Source organism: Myotis myotis, unplaced genomic scaffold, assembly GCF_014108235.1.
Source record: "Myotis myotis isolate mMyoMyo1 unplaced genomic scaffold, mMyoMyo1.p scaffold_m19_p_3, whole genome shotgun sequence".
In the NCBI taxonomy this organism is placed as follows: Eukaryota; Metazoa; Chordata; class Mammalia; order Chiroptera; family Vespertilionidae; genus Myotis; species Myotis myotis.
The window spans coordinates 126,124,894-126,146,224 of record NW_023416335.1 but is presented as its reverse complement, the minus strand read 5'-3'; the positions used below and the strand labels follow the sequence as shown (position 1 = coordinate 126,146,224).

The 21,331-nt window shown below is 42.7% G+C and overlaps 1 protein-coding gene across 1 annotated transcript in view; it reads left to right on the top strand.

Moving 5' to 3' along the window:
- The first annotated feature begins 13,079 nt into the window (after positions 1 to 13,079).
- Positions 13,080 to 21,331, top strand: part of PLEKHG7 (pleckstrin homology and RhoGEF domain containing G7) — a 59,356-nt gene continuing 51,104 nt past the window's right edge. The window contains exons 1-3 of the mRNA XM_036298961.1: positions 13,080 to 13,109; positions 15,633 to 16,370; positions 16,890 to 16,912. Of these exons, the coding sequence (XP_036154854.1) occupies positions 13,080 to 13,109; positions 15,633 to 16,370; positions 16,890 to 16,912 (791 nt within the window). The remainder of the gene's footprint in view (positions 13,110 to 15,632; positions 16,371 to 16,889; positions 16,913 to 21,331) is intronic.

Sequence of the window (21,331 nt, the reverse complement as noted above, 5' to 3'; positions counted from 1 at the left end):
GCATTTAGAATTGAGGAAACCATGTAGGAACAATGAGTGGAGGATGAATCTATTTCCCTAATCTCTGGATAATGCTAATATCAGGAAAGAATAGTTAGAAACAAAACTTAGCAAAGCTAGTTTTACTCCATGGATACTGTGAATTAAATTGCTTTTATGTCTTTCAACAAATTCCAAAATACTTGGTTCTACAGATGATAAATTGTAATACAAATTAAATTGGTACTTAAATATTGGCCCTTAAACATTTTGAAATGTTATCATGGAGGGGAATAGCAAGAGTCCTTTTAAAATAGTACTGTAAATAAGTAATATGAAGACCTATCCTGATAAATATCAAGACATTATTCATATTTTCTTCACAGTATGGCCTTAAATAAGAGTTATAGAGGGTAGCGAGTGATCACTGTAGTACATCTACTTTTTGATATGAACAGATTTGTTATGTATAACAAAGGCGTTATGACTAAGTCATCTGTCTTATACCTCCTAGCATTCTTCTTTTGACAAATGCTGCTAATATACTGAGAGTAACAGAAGTCAGACAAACCTGGTTTGAGTTATAGCTCTGCCACTTATTAGCTGAGAACTAATAGCTGAGTGACGTTGGACAACGTACTTTTACTCTTGGAACTTCAAATTCTGTATTTGTGAAACAGGTTATAGTAATGCCCTCCTGGTGGAGTTTTTGAGAAAACAGCACTAAAAATATAATACATGCTCAATAAATTACTTTTATCTTGTTGTGGTAATGGTTATTGTTTTTATAACCTATATGTACATGATCCTGGGATATTTAAAAAATACATGTCAAAAAGTCATTTGAATATCCACTTGGAACTGTGAGTTCTAAGTAACTTAGAAAAGTTTAAACATATGGGCAAAGCTGCTATTAATTACTGGAGCCAAGACATCACTTTCTTCCAGATAGGAAATGGGAATATCAGCAAGCCATCATTTCAGCTGCAATAGAAGAAAAAATAAAAATACCTTCCCAGCAGGGGAGGGTGGGTGGGAAGAGATCAACCAATGAACTTGTATGCATATATGCATAACCCTTAGACGCAGACAATGGGAGTGGTGGGGGCCTGGGGGGTGGAGGGGAAGGGAGTGGGATGGAAGAGGTTAATGGGGGGAAGAGAGGGAACTATGTAATACTTTCAATAAAGATTTTTTAAAAACACCTTCCCATGTAAACTGAGATTGTTAGCTATTTTCTTCCCTGGGGATATATGTAAATCTTTTATGGGCTGAGGACTGACTTCACATAGAGGAACACATAGACAGGGGGCAAGAAAAGCCAAGAATCTTTTCATAGTTACACATGCATTGCCAAGACAGATGAAATGCAGAGGACCCCCAAATGCATGACATTTTCCCCATAAGGCACTTACTAAGTACTGAGGCAGCAGGAGATTGGGTGGGCAGGGAAGACAGTAAAATCTCCCAGTCTCACAATGCTTAGGCAGCAAAATTCCACTAGAGGGAGTTTTCTGTAACAAGCATACCATAGATCTTGAGATATCCACTAGAAGTGAACTGAATTTAAACCAGCCCTTACAATCTAATCTGATTAGATTGAGGTGAGTAACACTTCAATCCAGCTGTCAAACAAAGGAAAGGGCAAGAACTCCCTGGCAGACTCATACAACTTAACAAAAGGAAGATAAGCAACCCAATCAAAAAAATGGGCAACAGACCTAAATAGATACTTACCGAAAGAAGACATAAGGAAGGCCAAGAGACATATGAAAGCATGCTCAATGTCACCAATCATCCGAGAGATGCAAAACAAAATGACAATGCGGCACCATCTCACACCTGTCAGAATGGCTATCATCAACAAATCGACAAATGACAAGTACTGGAAAGGATGTGGAGAAAAAGGAACCCTCCTGCACTGCTGGTGGGAATGCAGACTGGTGCAGCCACTGTGGAGAAAAGTAAGGAGTTTTCTCAAAACCCTAAAAATGGAACTCCCATTTGACCCAGTGATCCCACTTCTTCTAGGAATATATCCCAAGAAACTAGAAACACCAATCAGAAAGGATATATGTACCCCTCTGTTCATAGCAGCACAATTTACCATAGCTAAGATTTGGAAACAGCCTAAGTGCCCATCAGCAGGTGAGTGGATTAAAAACCTGTGGTACATCTACACAATGGAATACTATGCTGTGGTAAAAAAAAAAAAAAAAAAAAAAAAAAAGAAGGAATTCTTACCATTTGCAACAGCATGGATGGAACTGGAGAACATTATGCTAAGCAAAATAAGCTAGTCAGAGAAAGATAAATATCACATGTTCTCACTCAATTGTTCATCATAAACTGATGAACAAAAACAGATCCAGAGACAGAGAAGCATCTATCAGACCATCAAACCTCAAAGGGAAGGTAGGGGAGGATGGGGGGAAGGAGGAGAGATCAACCAAAGGACTTATATGCATGCATATAAGCCTAACCAATGGACACAGACACCGGGGGGCGGGGGGGTGAGGGCCTGAGTGGGGAGGTGGGGGGCAATGGGGGGATAAGGACACATATGTAATACCTTAATCAATAAAGAAAATTTTTTAAAAAAGAAGTACCATCAGTTTTAAATAAACTGTTCCAGAAAATAGAAAGAAAAAAAAGAACTCCCTGGCAATAATATTGCTTCTTTTATATGTAATATGTATGTGACACCCAATCAAACACTACAACATATTTCAAGACAAGGCATGAAAAAGTGGCTCATAATCAAGAGAAAAAAGAGACAAAATAATTAGGCCCACTGCATATGATCAATATATGAGAGTTAGCAGGCAAAAAAATTTCAATTAATTATGATAAATATAATAAATTTGTATTACAATATTTGTTATATCTACCATGAAAATGGGAGAAAGATAGGGAAAATAAAACAGAAGATAACACGGAAATTATAATCTATGAAAAATTAAAATAAAAGGCCTAGAACTGAACAAATAAAATATCTGAAATTAAGAACTCATGGGTGAGTTTGACAGTAGATCAGAAGTTGAAGACAGAATTAATGAAATCAAAAATAGGTCAATGAAAACTTCCAACTTAAGACCTGAAGCTAAAAAAGTGGGGTGGAGGGCTCTGACCAGTGGCTCACTCAGTTGGTTGGAGTGTTGTCCCATAAAATGAAAGGTTATAGGTTGAATTCCTCATCAGGGCACATACCTAGGTTTTGGTTCGATCCTCGTCGAGCATGTATGGAAGGCAACTGATCAATGTTTCACTCTCTCTCTTTCTCCCTCTCTCTTGCCCTTCCTCTCTCTAAACATATTTTCAGGTGAGGATTTTAAAAAATAATAAAAGTAATGATAAAAAACAAAGGACGAAAGATGGAAATAACAGAATAAAATATAACAGATATGTGGAACAAAGTCAAAACATGTAACTGGAGTAGGAGAAGAATCAGAAAGAGACATAATGGAACAGGAACAATACTGGCAACAAACAATTGCACAATATCATATGATTCATATTTTTTGTTAATGTTGTTAATTATGTAAAATAAATTAATTTTTAATGTTAAAACAACCTTGCATGCACATAGATTCCTACCCTTATAACAGCCTATATCCTAATAAATTGAGACAAAAATAAAGATAACAAGTATAATTAATGCTGTTAGTATGTTAGAAAAATGATAACTGTGATGTTAAAAAGTATAGTCTAAGTATTGTGGAAGCTTTATTGAGAAGTGGCATGGGAGAAAAGGCTGGAGAGGTGTGGGGTTGGCACATTAATAGAAGAACAGCCCAAACAGAGAAAACAGCAAGTGCAAAGGCCCTGAGGTTAAACACAGCCAATCAATGATTCTCTCTCATCATTGATGTTTCCATCTCTCTCTCCTTCCTCCTTCCTCTCTGAAATCAATAAAAATATTTTTTTCAAAAAAAATACTGTTGAGTGAAAAGCACAAGTTGCAAAATAATTGTAGTACAGTATGATGCCATTCCTATAAATTTTTAAACATACCACTCTTTAAAAAAAAAAAAAATCCTCACCTGAAGACATGCTTAAAGAGAGGAAGGGAAAGAGAGAGAGGAAATGCATGAGCTCCCCGACTGGGGATCAAACCCACAACACAGGCATGTGCCCTGACTGGGAATCGAACCAGCAACCTTTCAGTGTCAGGGATGATGCTCAACCAACTGAGCCACTCCGGCCAGGCCACCACTTATTGTTTTAAAAGATCTTAAAAGTACAAAGTAAACTCTGGGAACTGGGTGGGAAATGAAGAATAAGGAGGGAAGTCAAGGAGGATTTCTCTTAATCCGTGGGCTGCAATAACAGGAAACCATAGACTAGGTGGCTCATAAACAATAGGACTGTATTTCTCATAGCTCCGGAGGCTGAGAAATCCAAGGTCAAGACAGGGGCAGATCTGGTGTCTGGCGAAGGCCCACTTCTTAGTTCACAGCTGGCGCCTTCTCAGTGTGCCCTCACATGGCAAAGGGACAAGGGATCTCTCTGGAGACTCCTTTATAGGAGCACTAATCTCATCCATGAAGGTCATGACCCACTCACCTCCCAAGTGCCCACCTCTTAATACCATCACCTTGGGAGTTAGAATTCAACATGTGAATTGGGGGGCGGGGGGGGCATATCCAGATCACAGCAGGATTAAATAATAGCTGTAATATTTTTTCACAGGGCAATATCGTTTATATTACTTATATGCATCCAAAATATACAAATATGAATATTTGTATGAGCATACGCACACACGATTTTTTAAAAATCTTTAAGAAAACATGGCACAATGTTAGCAGTTAGAAAGTAAGTACATGAGACATTCATATTTTCTTTTTTGTATGGTTTTTAAATGTTTTTACTATTTAAAATTTTAGTAAAGTAAATAAAAACTTAAATCTCTTTCAGTATATATACCAGTCATATACTACCTTCCTGGATTTCTCTCATTATTCCAATCAATGGCAGGGGTTGTCTTGTGTAATTTTGACTGTCATTGGCCATGTGCTCTATCACTGTGGCATCTGGAAGTCTGATAATCAGGACTTCTATTCCATCCTACACACATCGATTAAAATGAGCAGAAACGTGTGTTTTTTCTCTATGGCCTGCTCTCCACACATACCACGATGAGCCTTTGGGGCTACGGTTGTTCCCCATTAACCTACTTGAGCTCTAAGTTAGCCCACACTTCTCCGTCTTGGCCAGAAAGATAGCAGGTGAATCTTTGCTAGATACAGTGTTAAAATTAATGTATCCTACATGTAAAAACTTCACCTTATCTATGAAAAGCCGAAAATAGGAATATAAAGCATTCTTTTTCAGACAGGGTCATGTGGACCCACCGACTCCCTTCTGAGTTAATTTGAATGACCCTGCAAGACATTGAGTCTTTAACATGGACATAGGGCACTCCTGGGGTTAAACAGAAGGTATAGTCATCAACCATGGCGACCTCTGCCAAAAATAAAAATGAGACCAATTCATTGCAAGTGATGATTTAACTTTCTAATGTACTATAATCAGCCTTGCACACTCCTCATCGCCCCGGTAAATGTGCTCATGAGGCTATTCCAGGCACAAATCCTTTTTCTGATTATATAATCCCTTAAACAATGACCCAAGAAATATTCCTGCATGCAAAGAAAATTACATCAGGTAAAGAGCTTTTTGCTTATAAAAGTTTAAAGATGACTCTATCTTTACTTAATGACGGTAGGTTATATAGGAAATAATGTTTATTGCATTTTGAAAAAACTTTACATCCATATATAATGCAACAGTAACCTGACCCTTCTCAGAGTCCTTTTGCTTGAGAGATTTATGAGTGTCACTGGAGAAAATTGGATCTACCTTTCTTCCGTTTAGAATTATTCTGGCTTATGTAACAAACCGTGTCCTCTCTCCCTCCCGCTTCCTTTGCTGTCCTCAGGAGCATTTTCAGAAGAGCAGGTCTATGCCTCTCTGTTTCTACGGCTCCTGCTGCTTCTGCTTATTCACCACCTGAAGTCTTAATTCTCTGTTTGTTACACCACAATTGGCTACTGTGGAGATAATTTTGCCATAATCATGCTAGAATTATTACTTGAGGACAGAGATCAGAGGGAAGTGAACGAAATCTAACAATGGGTCCTAAATCTCAAAGAAGAACCAGAAACAGGATAATTTTCAACTAAATTATCTGTTCTAGCTTTGCTACATTTAAAATTAAAATTCACAGGCTTGTTCTACCTCCTGTCGGGCTTTAAAAACTCATTTCCTGGGTTCTTATTGTAGTCATTAACTTCTTCACAGTGAGAATTCTGACAAGGAGGCAAACTCAGTCACTTCAAAAATGTCATCACTAGCCCTAACCATTTGTCTCAGTGGATAGAGCGTCCACCCACGCACTGAAGGGTCCTGGATTCGATTGCAGTTAAGTGCATGTACCTCAGTTGCAGGCTCCATCCCTGGCCCTGGTTGGGGTGTGTGCAGGGGGCAGCCAATCTATGTGTCTCTCTTATGTCAATGTTTCTCTCTGTGTCTCTCCCTCTCCCTTCTGTTCTCTCTAAAAATCAATGGAAAAATGTCCTCAGATGAGGATTTTAAACACACACACACAGAGAAATGTCATCACTAAAAATTGGTTGAGTTGAGCTGGATGAAACGTGCTGGCAGATCAGCAGCAGCTTAGGACTTCAGCCCAATTCAGAAATAAATTTCACACCTAAATGGTAAATCTCATCTCCACACTTTCCAAGGTAGGCGATTTATTGATGGTTCAGCCAACATCACAACACATTCATTCACATAAGTCTAAGCCTTACTGTGAGTCCCTGTTGAACATCAAGTTCAAAGCAGTCCACACTCATATTAAACAGAAGAAATGAATCCCACAATGTCTCTGTTGGGTGTTGGCAAACCCAGATGGGCTGGTACAGAGCCAGGGGCAGCCTAAGGAGTTGTGAAACCTTAGTGGTGCCTCCTTCGTGGGTTTCCATGGTATGAGGTTGCTTGGTTTACTTCCACTTTTCCACACTGGCTTCTATTCCTCAGAAACACTAAAACAATTCTTCAGGCCAATCTGATGTTAAAACATAAAAGAAACATATGATGCGAGAGGTTGGGGACATATCTTAGCCTAGTCACATACCAATTTTAAGAAAACTAAATTACTATTGAAATGAATGTGGTGAACACAGCCTAATGTGACCCCCAAGTCACACTCTTGTGTAACCCCTTCCATTCAAGTGGGGTGGGCCCTGTATGCCCCTCCTGGGATTAAGCTACAATATATCTATTAGACTCCATTTGACCAGGGAAAAGCTGTCCTGCTGGCCTTGAAGAAGCAAGTATGGTGTGAACCGCCCATGGAGAGGAACATGTGGCTGGGATCTGCAGGTGGCCGGGATCTGTAGGACCTGAGAGCCTCAGATCTACTACCACAAGGAACTGAATTCTTCCAACAACCACAAAAGATCAGGAGAAAACCCTGAACTCCGGAAAGGAATGTGACCCAGCCAACACCACAATTGTAGCCTTGTAAGACTGTGAGCAGAAGATTCAGATAAATTGTGCCCAGACACCCAACCCAAAGTAAGTTGGAGATAACAAGTCTGTGTTTTGAACTTCTAAATTTATGGTACTTTTTAAATTCAGTAATAGAAAATTATTATAGTGACCAATGGTGTATTCATATTAAAAAACAGCTGCGTGGCCACCAGAAATCAAGGACTGGTGCCACCTACGGACCAGAAAGTCTACAGGAATGTATTCTCCAGATATAGTCCAAGTGGTTCAGATCAAAGGAAGACAGTGAGAGCTGCCTGCCTCCTGAGAGCAATGTTTCTAGACGGTAGGAAGAGGAACCAGTAGACTCCCCCTCTAACTGTTCTATATCATTGAGGATTCATTTGGTTGCAAGCAAAGAAAGCATGACTCAAAGTGGCTTAATAATAAAGAAAATGTAATGCTGAGAAAACATACATGTAGAGAAAAGTCTTTCTGGAGTTTGACAAGGCCTGAATCAGCTACTCAGTGATGTCACTACAGCTCAGTTTTGTTTTGTTTGTAACTCCACTCTCCCTGCCATGGCTCCTCCACCCCTTTGGTCTCAAGATGCCTGCCAGCAGTTCCCAGGGCTGCATGCCCCCTCTCTCACGTCCATCAGGAAAGAGAGCTTTGTCCCAGTATTCTCAGCAAAATTCCTGGAGTCACATTGACTGGACTGGCTCAGCTCACATGTGCATCTAGGAGCCTGGGCATTGGAATGCATATTTGGCTTAGCCAAGGTCATGTGTTCCATCCAACAAGCTGGGCATGATGGAAACACATAAAACCTAAATGAAAATCACAACTCTTTGGAAGTGGGGTGAGTCATGGATCCAGGAAGGCTGCTAACAAATGTCTACTAAAACCCCAATTCAAAGAGGCAAAGTTAGCTCTGTCCTGTGACTTAGAAGGGATGAGGACATTGGGAACTCATTGGGAATCCCAACCCATAGGACCTTCTCTTTTCAGCCAAAAAATAGCACTAGGGGTCAGCAGTAGCTGCATGGGAAGACCTCAGACCTTGTTCCTGATAAGAGTCTTGGCGAGCAGAGGATTGGGCCTGATGGGAGCTGTTCCATCCTGCATGTGTTCAATGGCACAGAGATCAAGGGCTCCTTGTGACTGCAGCTGAGGCTCCACATCCTTCTACATGCCCCATAGTCTTCCAAATAACTGATCAGGCAATCTGATAATTTAATTGTATTTTTCTCATTTCTTCTTTCAAAACACGTCCTATTTGAGATATTTTGTTATAAACCCACACACTGTCAGAACTCAGTCCAACACTTTCCTGGCTGTAAATCAACACCAAGCACGTAAGTATATCCCTCTGTAGGAATAGCAAATAGAATAACTACAGAACCCAGTAAAATCCTATATAATAAAAGAGAAACATGCAAATTAACCATCCCTCTGTTACGCTCAAGCCACGCCCACCAGCCAATCAGGAGTGAGTATGCAAATTAACCCAACTAAGATGGTGGCGGCCACAGAGCTGTAGCGAGCAGGAGGTTTGGTTGTCCCCGGCGATGGAGGAAGCCAAGCTTCCCGCCTGCCCTGGCCGGCCTTGGGCTCTGCTCCAGGCTACGAAGTTTCAATTATAGAAGACAAATAAATCCCAGATATGTGCTTCCAGCCAGCCATGGTTTCCGCTCAAGGAGGGGCTGGGAGCCTGGGGGAGAGGCAACCCAGGCTTCCAGTAGGACCTGGGCTCCACTCAAGGCTACAAAGTTTCAATTATAGAAGACAAATAAATCCCAGAAAGAAAAAAAAAGAAAGGAGAGGCCGGGAACTTGGGTCGCCGGGGGATGTGGCCAGCCTGAAAATGGCCATCAGCCCCTCACCCAGGCTGGCCAGACACCCCAGTGGGACTCCCCCACCCTGAAGGGACTGTGGGCAGCCTGAAAATGGCCCTCAACCCCTCACCCAAGATGGCCACACCTCCATGGGGTGAGGGTTCCCACTGGGGGGCTTGGCCAGCCTGCAAACAGCCATCAGTGCCTCACCCAGGCTGGCCAGGCACCCCAGTGGGGACCCCCACCCTGAAGGGGGTGTGACCAGCCTGCAAAAACCCATCAGCCCCTCACCCAGGTTGGCCAGGCACCCCAGCAGGATCTGGGACACCCTTCAGGGCAAACCAGCCAGCCCCCACCTGTGCACTAGGCCTCTATCCTATATAATAAAAGGGTAATATGCAAACTGACCCTAACAGCAGAAAAACTAGGAATGACTGGTCACTATGACACACACTGACCACCAGAGTCCAGACACTCAATGCAGGAGCTTCCCCCTGGTGGTCAGTGCGCTCCCACAGGGGGAGCTCTGCTTAGCCACAAGCCAGGCTTATGGCTGCCAGCACAGTGGTGGTGGCAGGAGCCTCTCCCACCTCCTCAGCAGCACTAAGGATGTCCGACTGCAGCTTAGGCCTGCTCCCCGCTGGCAAGTGAACATCCCCTGAGGGCTCCTGGGCTGCCAGAGGGATGTCTAACTGCCAGCTTAGGCCCAATCGCCTGGGGAGCGGGCCTAAGCCAGCAGGTGGACATCCCCCGAGGGGCCCCAGACTGCGAGAGGGCACAGGCCAGGCTGAGGGACCCCCCTGAGTGCACAAATTTTTGTGCACCAGGCCTCTAGTAGTATTATGAATGTCCAGATCTCCAGCTGCAAACTGCAAATACAGGTTGTAAGAATAAAGTACAACATTTAAGATGGCTCAATAGAGCTATCTTTCTTTAAAATAGTTATTTCAAGAAGTCAAAAACTTTAAAATTATCTGATTCATGAATCTTTGACTTTAAGTTTTAGACCACAAGCGTACAGTGGAGTTTATCATATATTTCAGTTCATAACACACTAAATAAGTTATATTTCAACATGATTCAAGAACCTAGAAAAATAAAATCTACAAGCACAGTGATCAATAGCATCCATTATCCTGCATCAGGACACTTGAGGGAGTGGCAGAGAGTGTGGGGAACTGGACGCGGCTTGACCCGTCTAAAGCAGGGAGCCTGTCCTCAGATCTAGTCGTTCTGTATAGATATGGAAGTGTGGGAATGGGAACGTAGTGTTGCCAGGTGGTTAACTTTTTTTTTTTTAAAGCTTACAAACTAAATCTTCCTCTAAAATCTCCTATTTTTTAATGTTAGACTACTTTTTCTTAAGCTGGAAGGCCAATCGGAACTCCACAGTTTGCAGCCAGAGATCTGGACATCCATGATGCAGGCTTTCAACTTTGCATGGGGCACCTCTCAGATGGCTTTCTCCCCAACCAAAGCTTCTCCAGCTCGAGTAACCTGGGCAGGAAGCGGGAAGCATGAGCGAGCTGCCCCTCTGCAGGACCGGAGAGGAACTGTGTGTGGCACTGAGAGAGAAGGGACTGCCGTGACTTTCAGTGAATTTGCCCCAGGATCTTTTTTTTTTTCCCTTGGGCAATTCTACTAAGTTTACATTTTACTCATATAGTTGGTACATGCAATAATTCCCATAATCTTCAAAATAAAGGATGAGATGCATATACAACTTTTACTAAAACAAAAATTCTCCCCCTGTACCCTTACATAAATGTCCAAAGGGGAATGTTTTCTTTTAATATATATTTTTATTGTTGATAGTATTACAGATATCCCCTATTCCCCTCCCCATTTACCCCCTTCCTCCCAGCCCCTGTACCCCCCCACCCCCCCCACCCCCCCTCACCCCCCCACCCCGCCCAGGTCTTCACCATCCTATTGCCTGTGTCCATGGCCTATGCATATAAGTACATAAGTTCTTTGGTTTATCTCTTCTCACCCCAGGATCTTGAAGGAGAAGCTGCTTTTCTCCAGGGTGCCCCTTCCCCATACAAAATGCCTTTCTGTCCCCTCTCTCCTTACATGTTGCACTATTTTTTCCCCTGACAGTCCTTTGTGACCCTTTTGTAGACTCTTGATTTTCTTATTTAAGTTACAACCAGAGGTTGGACATTTTTGGATGGAGATCAAATATCTCGTTATCATTATCCCCTGGGAGAGACAGTTTTACAATCCTGAGTGCGTGAGGGGACTAGGAGATAAAGCACGACCTTCGGTCCACAAGCCAAAAGCTAAAATACTTTATTTTTATTTCTTTCTAAAGCGAAACATTTCATTTCTAGATAGCTTTGGCAAGAGCTTAGACTATTTTTATGCTGGCTCCATGCTGGCAAGTAGAGAAATGCCCTCGATACTGTGTTTGTCTTGGTGGTAGTGATGCTGGCCACTATGGTGAAGGGAGTAGGTAAAGTCATTATTATTCAATATTGTAAATAAATAATATTCTAGTAAAGCTAATATGAGAAAAGTAAAGACTAATACAAAAGTTATCACAAGACCAAGATCTATGAATTAAACCTTTTATTCCACCGAAAGCTGCAGTTCACAAATGTTTAACATGTGTAAACATCACTGGAGAGCTTGTTAAAACACCAACTTCTGGCCCTACCCCCAGAATTTCAGATTTGGGAGGTGGGAGGGGCCAGAATTGGCCTTCAAATAAGTTCCCAAGTGATGCTGATGCTGATCCAGGACTCCACTTTGAGAACCACTGACCCAAAGAAATCTTCACAAGCATGTAATGATTCTAAGCAATGAAAACTTCTGTGAATTAGGTTTAATTAGAATTCATTTGAATTTGGTTTTTTTTATGAAGAGTCTGTAGAAATATTCTTTTAACACTGCGTGCATTCTTGAGGATGAAAGTGATGTCTCCATCTGACACCAAATAAAGGTTCTTCGGGGTCCTGCTCTCACGAGACTGCTGGGAAACACAATGTATTTCATTTTAACTTTATGAAAATGAATGCACAAATTTGTCCCCAAGAATAATGATTAGTCCTCTATCATTCGATGCTGATCAAACAGTCCACTAATTAAATAGATCCACACAAAATGTTTTAAGATGTGAGCTAAGTAAGGTCAAAAGGAATGATTCTCACAACCTTTAAGAAGACAAAGAGAGTCCAGCCAGAGTGGCTCAATTGGTTGAGCAAAAGTCCACTGAGGTCACCAGTTTGATTTCGGGTCAGGAGACACGGCTGGGTTGCAGGCTTGCTCTCCAGTAGGGGGCACGCAGGAGACAGCCGATGTTTCTCTCAACGCTGTTTCTATTTCTCTCTCCTTCTCCATTACTCTCTCTGAAATCAATAAAACATTTTTTTAAAAAGAAAATAAACAGAATAGGAACCTGGAAATGCCTTATTGAACTATCAACACCCATCAGTGAGCACCTGAAGGGGAAGCAAAGAAGCCGCATTTGCATCATTTTTGTGCTGGATCAGTTATTGTTCGGCAGAAACAAATCACCCGACTCTTTCCGAGGTGATTTTAGATTCTGAACTTGCTTCCCTGTAGGCTTTTTCATAAACAAATAACTAGAAAGATCTCTAAGGAGGGGAGAGACCAGTTCCTCATTTCAACGTGTATCAGCCCACACTCGGCTGAGAAGGGTCCATTGTTACAAGTGTGGAGCCTGCTCTTCCCAGCCCTCGCCTGGCAGTTGGCTTTGTGGTTCTGCTGACTCCCTTGTCAGGACTCACCCGGACAATGTCGTCTTCAGAGACAGACCACTCACAGGTATTGGGGGCAACCTTCACTCTGTCTGGGTTTCTCTCTTGCACTTTCATTTGTTCACAGCCTGTTGCTACCAGCTTCTCTTGGTCCTGTCTTGCTGGCTTCTCAGGCCTAAAAGAACAGGTGAGTCATTAATCTGCATGCTTTAATTTCCCGTACACTGGGATTGCCTCCCAACAGTGTGGGTGGCGTTTTCTGGGTTCTTAAGGCTTGGCAGGTAAAAGGCTGGAGAATTTTCTTTATAATATTATTTATTGATTTAGTCGTTTAGAGGCTAGAAAGGAGAAGCATGAACCTGAATTCTTCTGGTAACTTTTGACTCCTTATCATATTCATGGAGGTCATCATTTAGGGAGAGCCCCCCAGGACCCTCAGCCATGATCTCTTTGAACCTCTGCAACAAGCCATTGAGGGAGGTACTTTTTTTTTTTTTTTTTTTTTTTTAAATATATTTTATTGATTTTTCACAGAGAGGAAGGGAGAGAGATAGAGAGTTAGAAACATCGATGAGAGAGGAACATCGATCAGCTGCCTCCTGCACATCTCCCACTGGGGGATGTGCCCACAACCCAGGTACATGCCCTTGACCGGAATCGAACCTGGGACCTTTCAGTCCGCAAGCCGACACTCTATCCACTGAGCCAAACCGGTTTCGGCGAGGGAGGTACTTTGATGCCTCTTCATAAAAGGGCCCAGAGGCTAACAAAGGGGGTGTGGCCTGTCCTGGGTCCCAGGCTAGCTGGTAGTGAGGTGAGGTGGGAGAGCCAGCAGATGGTCCAGAGCCTGGGGGCTCTTCTCTCTGCAAACTGCCTCCCAAAGTCCTGTTATTTAAAGATTCTCTGGTTTTGCGGTGAGTTATATCAGCAGTTACTAGTGCCTTGGTTCCAATATTTGAGACACTGGGCACTAAACAATACTTTATGACCCTTAAATTCTAGGGGACAAAATAACCTCCTACTGCCCACCATACCCTTGTGTCGGGACACTGGGAAGGAAATCTGAAGCAGTGCCCTAACCCCTCAAAGGCCGGAGGGGAACCCCAGGGACTAAGAATTCTGATGGAGCTATTCTGCTAGTGCCTTTGTGAATGCAGTGAATTCCTGTTAGGGTGCGGCTGCCTAGGATGCGGACAGTGCTATAAAGAGGAACATTTAAAAATCCCCTGGGTGTGTACATGTGTGAAAGTACCTGTAACTCCAGTCTTCAGCTCAGCCATCTTTTTGTTGGGAGGATGAGAAACTGGCCTCTCCAGTTAGGGCCTGGAAAGAGGCCTAATGTATCTGTTTTTATTAGTGGTCAAGATGGGTTTTTTCATTCTTCTCCAGCGAAGCTGGGATTAGCTTTTAAAGCAGCAGCCAAGATTATCAATCTGAAAACAAAACCAGTTGACGAAAATGTGAGTTTCCTAACTAATATTCCCCTCTCCCAGGTGTCCCAGATAAGGGACCTTGTGCATTTTTATTCTACATGGAAAGTTCTGTACACTTGAGTCCTCCATTCAAAATATTAAAGCACAACCAACATTAAGAATTGCAGATTTCTTTTGCAGATAAGAGCTGAATTGACTTTAGTTGGTGTCTAGGCAGTTCCTCATACAACTCTCAACCTAAAATTCATTTGGCCTTAACCCAGATGAGAACCAGGGAGTAAGTATAAGAAAGCACAAAGTCTGCAGGGTCAATGTCATGACAATGCATAACACTGGGTTCCTCCTTTTTGCTGATAAGAGTAAATCTAAGTAAGAGCCTATTAATTCTCTCAACACAGCTTTTTTTTTTTTAACTTCTATGCTTAGAACCGATTAGAAGAAACAAATTAAAGAGGAGAGCAGCTGCCATAGTCAAACACACAAAATAAAATGAGAAGCAATGAATAAAAATTAGGGAGTATATCAGGGTGAGGTCATTTTGTTTGGAGTAAGTACTCATATGCTATAAAAACCTGTGACAAGTATTGCATTCCTCATAGAACTACATTAAATGTGGATTATAATCATTGTATTTCAGATAGTACTGTGAGGGGTAAGGTTGAGGAGGTAAATAATACACCATAGAAAAAGTTCTACTAGAAAATGTTGTTGGTGCAATTAAAAAATTTTTAGCACTAAAAAAGGAAATTATTAGTTCTCCTTAAAATTTGGCTATCCAAATGTGTTCATTCTTAAAGGGCTCCAGCTTGCCGAGTTTCACTGTGAATTATAAACTTGCTAAAATTTTACTATTGAAGAGCTCAGAATATGTGGTCAATACTGATGTTATCTGGCTTCCAAGCTATCTGGCTTCCAAGAAGTCTCTTAGCTCACTAAAGTTTTTTAAGGTGTTTTTTTTTTGTTTGAACCTAGAAGGGATATCAAGTAAATAGCAAACCAATTTTTACATGCAGGCTATTCAGATGAGAAGAATGGACTCACGCACGTTAATTATCTCCCAACCGTAAAGGCTGATCATGTAAACTGGGCTATCCCTGTCTCCTATGATGAATTAGAATTTTCATGTGAAATATCAGACACCTTTTTTCTCACCCGAGTGTCCTTCATTCGTGATAGATTCCACACTCCGCTCTTCCTCACTAAAGATGCAGCAACCTGCCTGTGATTATCTTCTGGAAAAGGACAAAGACATCCTAGAGGGAGAGTGGCACTTGGATGCGGAAACTGAACAACCCCCATGTGGTCCAGAGAAGAGCAGCTCTGGTAGTGTCCCTTGGCAGCTTCCAGCCACACGGCCTCTAAGCTGCATGGGGAAGACAAACCAGTCGCACCCAGAGCAGCCCCAAAGCCTGAAGACCCGTCCTCTTCACCCCCAGGGAGGCCTGTCGAGGAAGCCCTGTGAGAACCAGGGGAGCCTTCTCCACTTCGACCGCCAGGCCCCAGGCCGGATTTCCACCTCGCCCACCTTGAGGAGATTAAGGAGCAATGGCTGTGGGATGAGGCACTCCCTGCCTCAGCAGGAGACCTTGGAAGAGCCCACCTGGGGCAGCCGGAAGGAGCCTGCAGGCTCCCCATCTTACCTTTCCCAGAGTCTACCTGCAAGCCCCCAAAATTCTTCCCACTCTTTATCAACCTTGAGACTTGGCTCAAGATTGCCCCCGGACCCCAAAAGGATCCTCGCCACAGCTGACTCATCTGAGCCCCAAACAAGGCCCACAGATGAGGCTGCCTTTCCAGTGCTTCAGCCTGTCCACGAGGGGCCCCTTCCCCCCTCCTCTCTTCCAGGGAGAGGAAGCCGCTCGCCCAGCCCAGCTGCACGGCTCCCGGGGCCTCAGGTAACAGCTCTAAGCCCCCTGCCTCTCAGCCCCTGGGCCGCAGTGTTTCCACATTTCCCCAAAGGCCAGCGCCCTGGGGTGGGAGACAGCACAGGAGTCACCGCTGAGGGGACACACACGCTTTTGGATGAGCTGCCTCTCAAGTAAAAGGGGTGCAGCAGTTTGGGGAAGGAGATGGAAGTCTAGCTCACTTTCATTTCCTATATCCTGAGGGTACTTTAAGAAAGGGCCCTCGGAGGTCAGGCTAGAACAGATGTCTGTCCGGCATCGGCTGGTAAAGGTGGCCTTCTTGCAGGTACACATAATTCAAAGACGACATTGTATGACCAGTTTCAAAGGAAAGAAAGAACAGATTATTCAAATTTCTAATCTCTCCCTCCCTCCAAAAAAAAAAAGAGAGAGAAATCTAAAACATGTTAGCTTAGAAAAGTTAACTGTCTGTCTTTTCAAGGTGTCTGCTTTGGAATTTTGGGTGGATTTAAGCAAAACTAAAATGTATATTTTTAACTTCTATTTCAGGGAGAAGAATTGCATCAGTCCAGGTGTGTATGTATTTATTTACTCTGGCGCTGTGAAACCTGTTGACTGTTCACTTTGCATCTACTTTTCTGTTCTGACAAAGCAAAGCTGAAGGCTTATTAATCAGGGCACTTTGTTTTATACGGTAGCTCCCATGTCACTCTTCACACTTACAAATAAAGAATCTTAATTTTAAGAGGCTCCTCTAGAGCACAGCATTTTGTTGTGGCTTTTGGGGGCAGGGTATGACAGCCACATGTGGTCATGGTTTTCATTTTGAATTGTCAATGAATTGGCCCTGTGGCTTAATTAGCATACACTTAATAATAGGTTTTGTCAGGTAGAGAAAGTGGGAAGGACATAAAACATTCAACAGCTTTTCAAAGAGAAATTCAGAGGACAAAGATAAAAGAACAAGATGTGCTATTTAAATCTAGGACAGACTTTAAAATGTCTGTGACAACTGTGCCTTTATCAAGAACACAGGTGGATTGCGTCACCACGGAAACCAGCTCTGAACTTGCAGCATGGCCTGCAGGTTGTGGCGGTGGATTTGCCATCCCTCCCAGGGAGGAAGAGCTTCTCTGGATGCAAGGGAAAGCTGCATGCCTAATTTCATCCACCCAATTTGTGGGGTTGGGGGAAAAGCCCTCATTTCATTTGGAAAGTCACGAAGGAATCTTCAAGGAATTAGCCATTGTATTGTTACTGGCAGAGGCAAGAGTCTGTATTCAAAATAGGAAAGACGAGGTCCATTTCTGCAATCTTTGCTGATTTTAACCCCAGATGATATAAATATATGAACAAATGTAGGGAATATTCACAAAGCCACAGGAAAATGCATAAAATTGTGTTAGTGTAAGAGTTAGCTATTGCTACCTAACAAACCATCCTAAATCTCAGTGGCTTAAAACAATAATCAGTTATTGTTTCTTCAAAATCTATGTGTCTTCTGAGGGTTAATTGATCTCTAGGCCCACGGTCGGCAAACTGCGGCTCACGAGCCACCTGCAGCTCTTTGGCCCCTTGAGTGTGGCTCTTCCTAAGCCTTAGGAGTACCCTAATTAAGTTAATAACAATGTACCTACCTATATAATTTAAGTTTAAAATATTTGGCTCTCGGATTATTTGGGGAGAGAACCAAGATGGCGGCATAGGTTAACGCCGGAGATTGCTGCCTTGAACAACCAAATCAAAATACACCTAAAAGACAGAACGGACATCATCCAGAACCACAGGAAGGCTGGCTGAGTGGAAATTCTACAACTAGGAGGAAAGAGAATATCATACCCAGACTCAGAGGAGGCGCAGTGCTGAAGTGAAATACTCAGGTACGGAATGGGCGCGGAGCGGGCTGGCGGCGGAGGGCACGGTTGGTGCTTTCAATTGGGAGGGAGTCTCAGATTCTGAGCTCCAGATCCGGGCGAGTCTATAGGGACCCAGACTCAAACGGGAGAAGCGGGACTGTCTGGCTTCAGTCAGAACTCGAAGGCAGCTTTCTCTCCGAGGTTTACAGCGGTTGCTGGGACTCTGTGAGGCAGAGCCCCTAGGGATGGAACTGAGAGCCACCATAACTGCTCTCTCCGGCCCACCCTGTTGATCCCGAGCCCGAGCGACCCACCCGCCCCGCCCAACCCCTGCACAGAGCCATTTGCCGGATAGCCTCAGGCAAAGGCTAGATTAGCACCTCCCTAGAGGACAGAAGTTTTCCCACTGCAGACACAGCTGATTCTCACAGCCAGCTGGCCTGGAGGTCAAATCCCCCTAGTATTAACTACAACAATCAAGGCTTAACTACAGGAGGACTGCACACAAAGACCACTAGGGGGTGCACCAAGAAAGCATAAAAAATGCGGAGACAAAGAAACAGGACAAAACTGTCAATGGAGGATATTCAGTTCAGAACCACACTTTTAAGGTCTCTCAAGAACTGTCTAGAAGCCGCAGATAAAGTTATTGAGATCCTCAACAAATCCAATGAGACCCTCGATGTTATGATAAAGAACCAACTAGAAATTAAGCATACACGGACTGAAATAACGAATATTATACAGACTCCCAACAGCAGACCAGAGGACCGCAAGAATCAAGGCAAAGATTTGAAATGCGAAGAAGCTAAAAACACCCAACTGGAAAAGCAAAATGAAAAAAGAATCCAAAAATATGAAGATAGTGTAAGGAGCCTCTGGGACAGCTTCAAGCGTACCAACATCAGAATTATAGGGGTGCCAGAAGATGAGAGAGACCAAGATATTGAAAACCTATTTGAAGAAATAATGACAGAAAACTTCCCCCACCTGGTGAAAGAAATAGACTTACAAGTCCAGGAAGCACGGAGAACCCCAAACAAAAGGAATCCAAAGAGGACCACACCAAGACACATCATAATTAAAATGCCAAGAGCAAAAGACAAAGAGAGAATCCTAAGAGCAGCAAGAGAAAGAAACTCAGTTACCTACAAGGGAGTACCCATATGACTGTCAGCTGATTTCTCAACAGAAACTTTGCAGGCCAGAAGGGAATGGCAAGAAATATTCAAAGTGATAAATAGCAAGAACCTACAACCAAGATTACTTTATCCAGCAAAGCTATCATTCAGAATTGAAGGTCAGATAAAGAGCTTCACAGATAAGGAAAAGCTAAAGGAGTTCATCACCACCAAACCAGTATTATATGAAATGCTGAAAGGTATCCTTTAAGAAGAGGAAGAAGAAAAAGGTAAAGATACAAATTATGAACAACAAATACACATCTATCAACAAGTGAATCTGAAAACCAAGTGAATAAATAATCTGGTGATCATAATAGAATCAGGGACATAGAAAGGGAATGGACTGACTATTCTTGGGGGGGGAAGGGGTGTGGGAGATACGGGAAGAGACTGGACAAAAATCATGCACCTATGGATCAGGACAGTGGGTGGGGAGTGAGGGCGGATGGTGGGGCGGGAACTGGGAGGAGGGGAGTTATGGGGGGAAAAAAGAGGAACAAATGTAATAATCTGAACAATAAAGATTTAATTAAAAAAAATATTTGGCTCTCAAAAGAAATTTCAATCGTTGTACTGTTGATATTTGGCTCTGTTGACGAATGAGTTTGCCGACCACTGATCTAGGCCATACTCAGCTGGAGAGTTCCCCTCCACATGTCCCTCATCCTTTTCATGGGCCCAAAGGTCCACCCCAGACATGTTTGTTTTTCTTATGGTGAAGGGAGAGGTTCAAGAGAACAGGCAGAAACGTGCAAGGCCTCTTGGAGCCTGAGCTCTTGATCTTGCCTAATTAATTGGCCCAAACAAATCACATGGCTGAACTCAGGGGAAGGAAATTATGTGTCAACAACAGTGGGAGAGCATTGAAATGTTACATGGCACATAGCATGGAAACAAGAGTTGGGGAAGAATGGGACCATTCATGCAAATCTTTCACAGGTTCAAACAAAAATAAAACTCTAAAATGACACCTAATTTAGATGTGTCATAGAAAGAGAGACAGAGAGTAGTCTGAGAGAAAGATGAAGTTGTTGGTTAGAGTCAATCATACAGAGTCTAGTAGAATGTTTAGGGATTTGTTCTTTTCCCAAAGAGCAGTGTGAAATCATTGCATGGATTGATGTGATCAGATGGATACAGAGTAGACATGAGGTTTAGATGAAAGTGGACTCCAGCAGAACAATTAGAAGGTTCAGGTATGAGAAGTTGGTAGGTTAGGCTCCGATAGAGGCAGTGGAGTTAGAAAGAGGTCATGCTGAGCTATTTAAGAACTACAATCACCTAAACTTTGCAAATTGTAGACCATGAGGGGTGAGGGGAAAGAAGTTTTCAAGAATGACCTCCAAGCTTCTGGCTTGTACCACTGGGTGGCAAATGGTTCCATTTGCTGATCTAAGTAACATTGAGGGGAGCAGAGGAGGAGGACAAGGGTAGATGGGATGTAGGTCTTGACTACAAGTCTGAACATGTTAGGTCTGAAGACCCATGAAGCATCTGAGAAAAGATTTTGAGTACATGCTTGATTAGAGAAGGCATGATGGATGGAGATTTATATCTGAAGGTCTTTAATCAAGGAATGCTTCCCAGAGCAGGTGAAGTCTGTGTCCAGCTGTGATTATAAGATGGAGTTAGCAGACATAAAGGCTAAGTGATAGGGACACATTAAGCCACTTGCAAAAGAATATGTGCAGGCAGTATTTATTGACATGCAGAATCTTTGTGAGGCAATAACAGAAACAGTCTTAGTAAATTCAAAGGAACAACTTGGTCAAAGAGCTTGAGGACTTTAAAAGCCCTATGGAGTTCAATACACTACAATCACATAATATGAAATAGTGGAAGTTCACAGAAAATAAAAACAGGAAATTAGAAGGCAGGTAACTTGGACATCTTGATATCTAGTGATAACCCTGAATTACTAAATATTGTTTCTTTGAGACTTAGTACAATA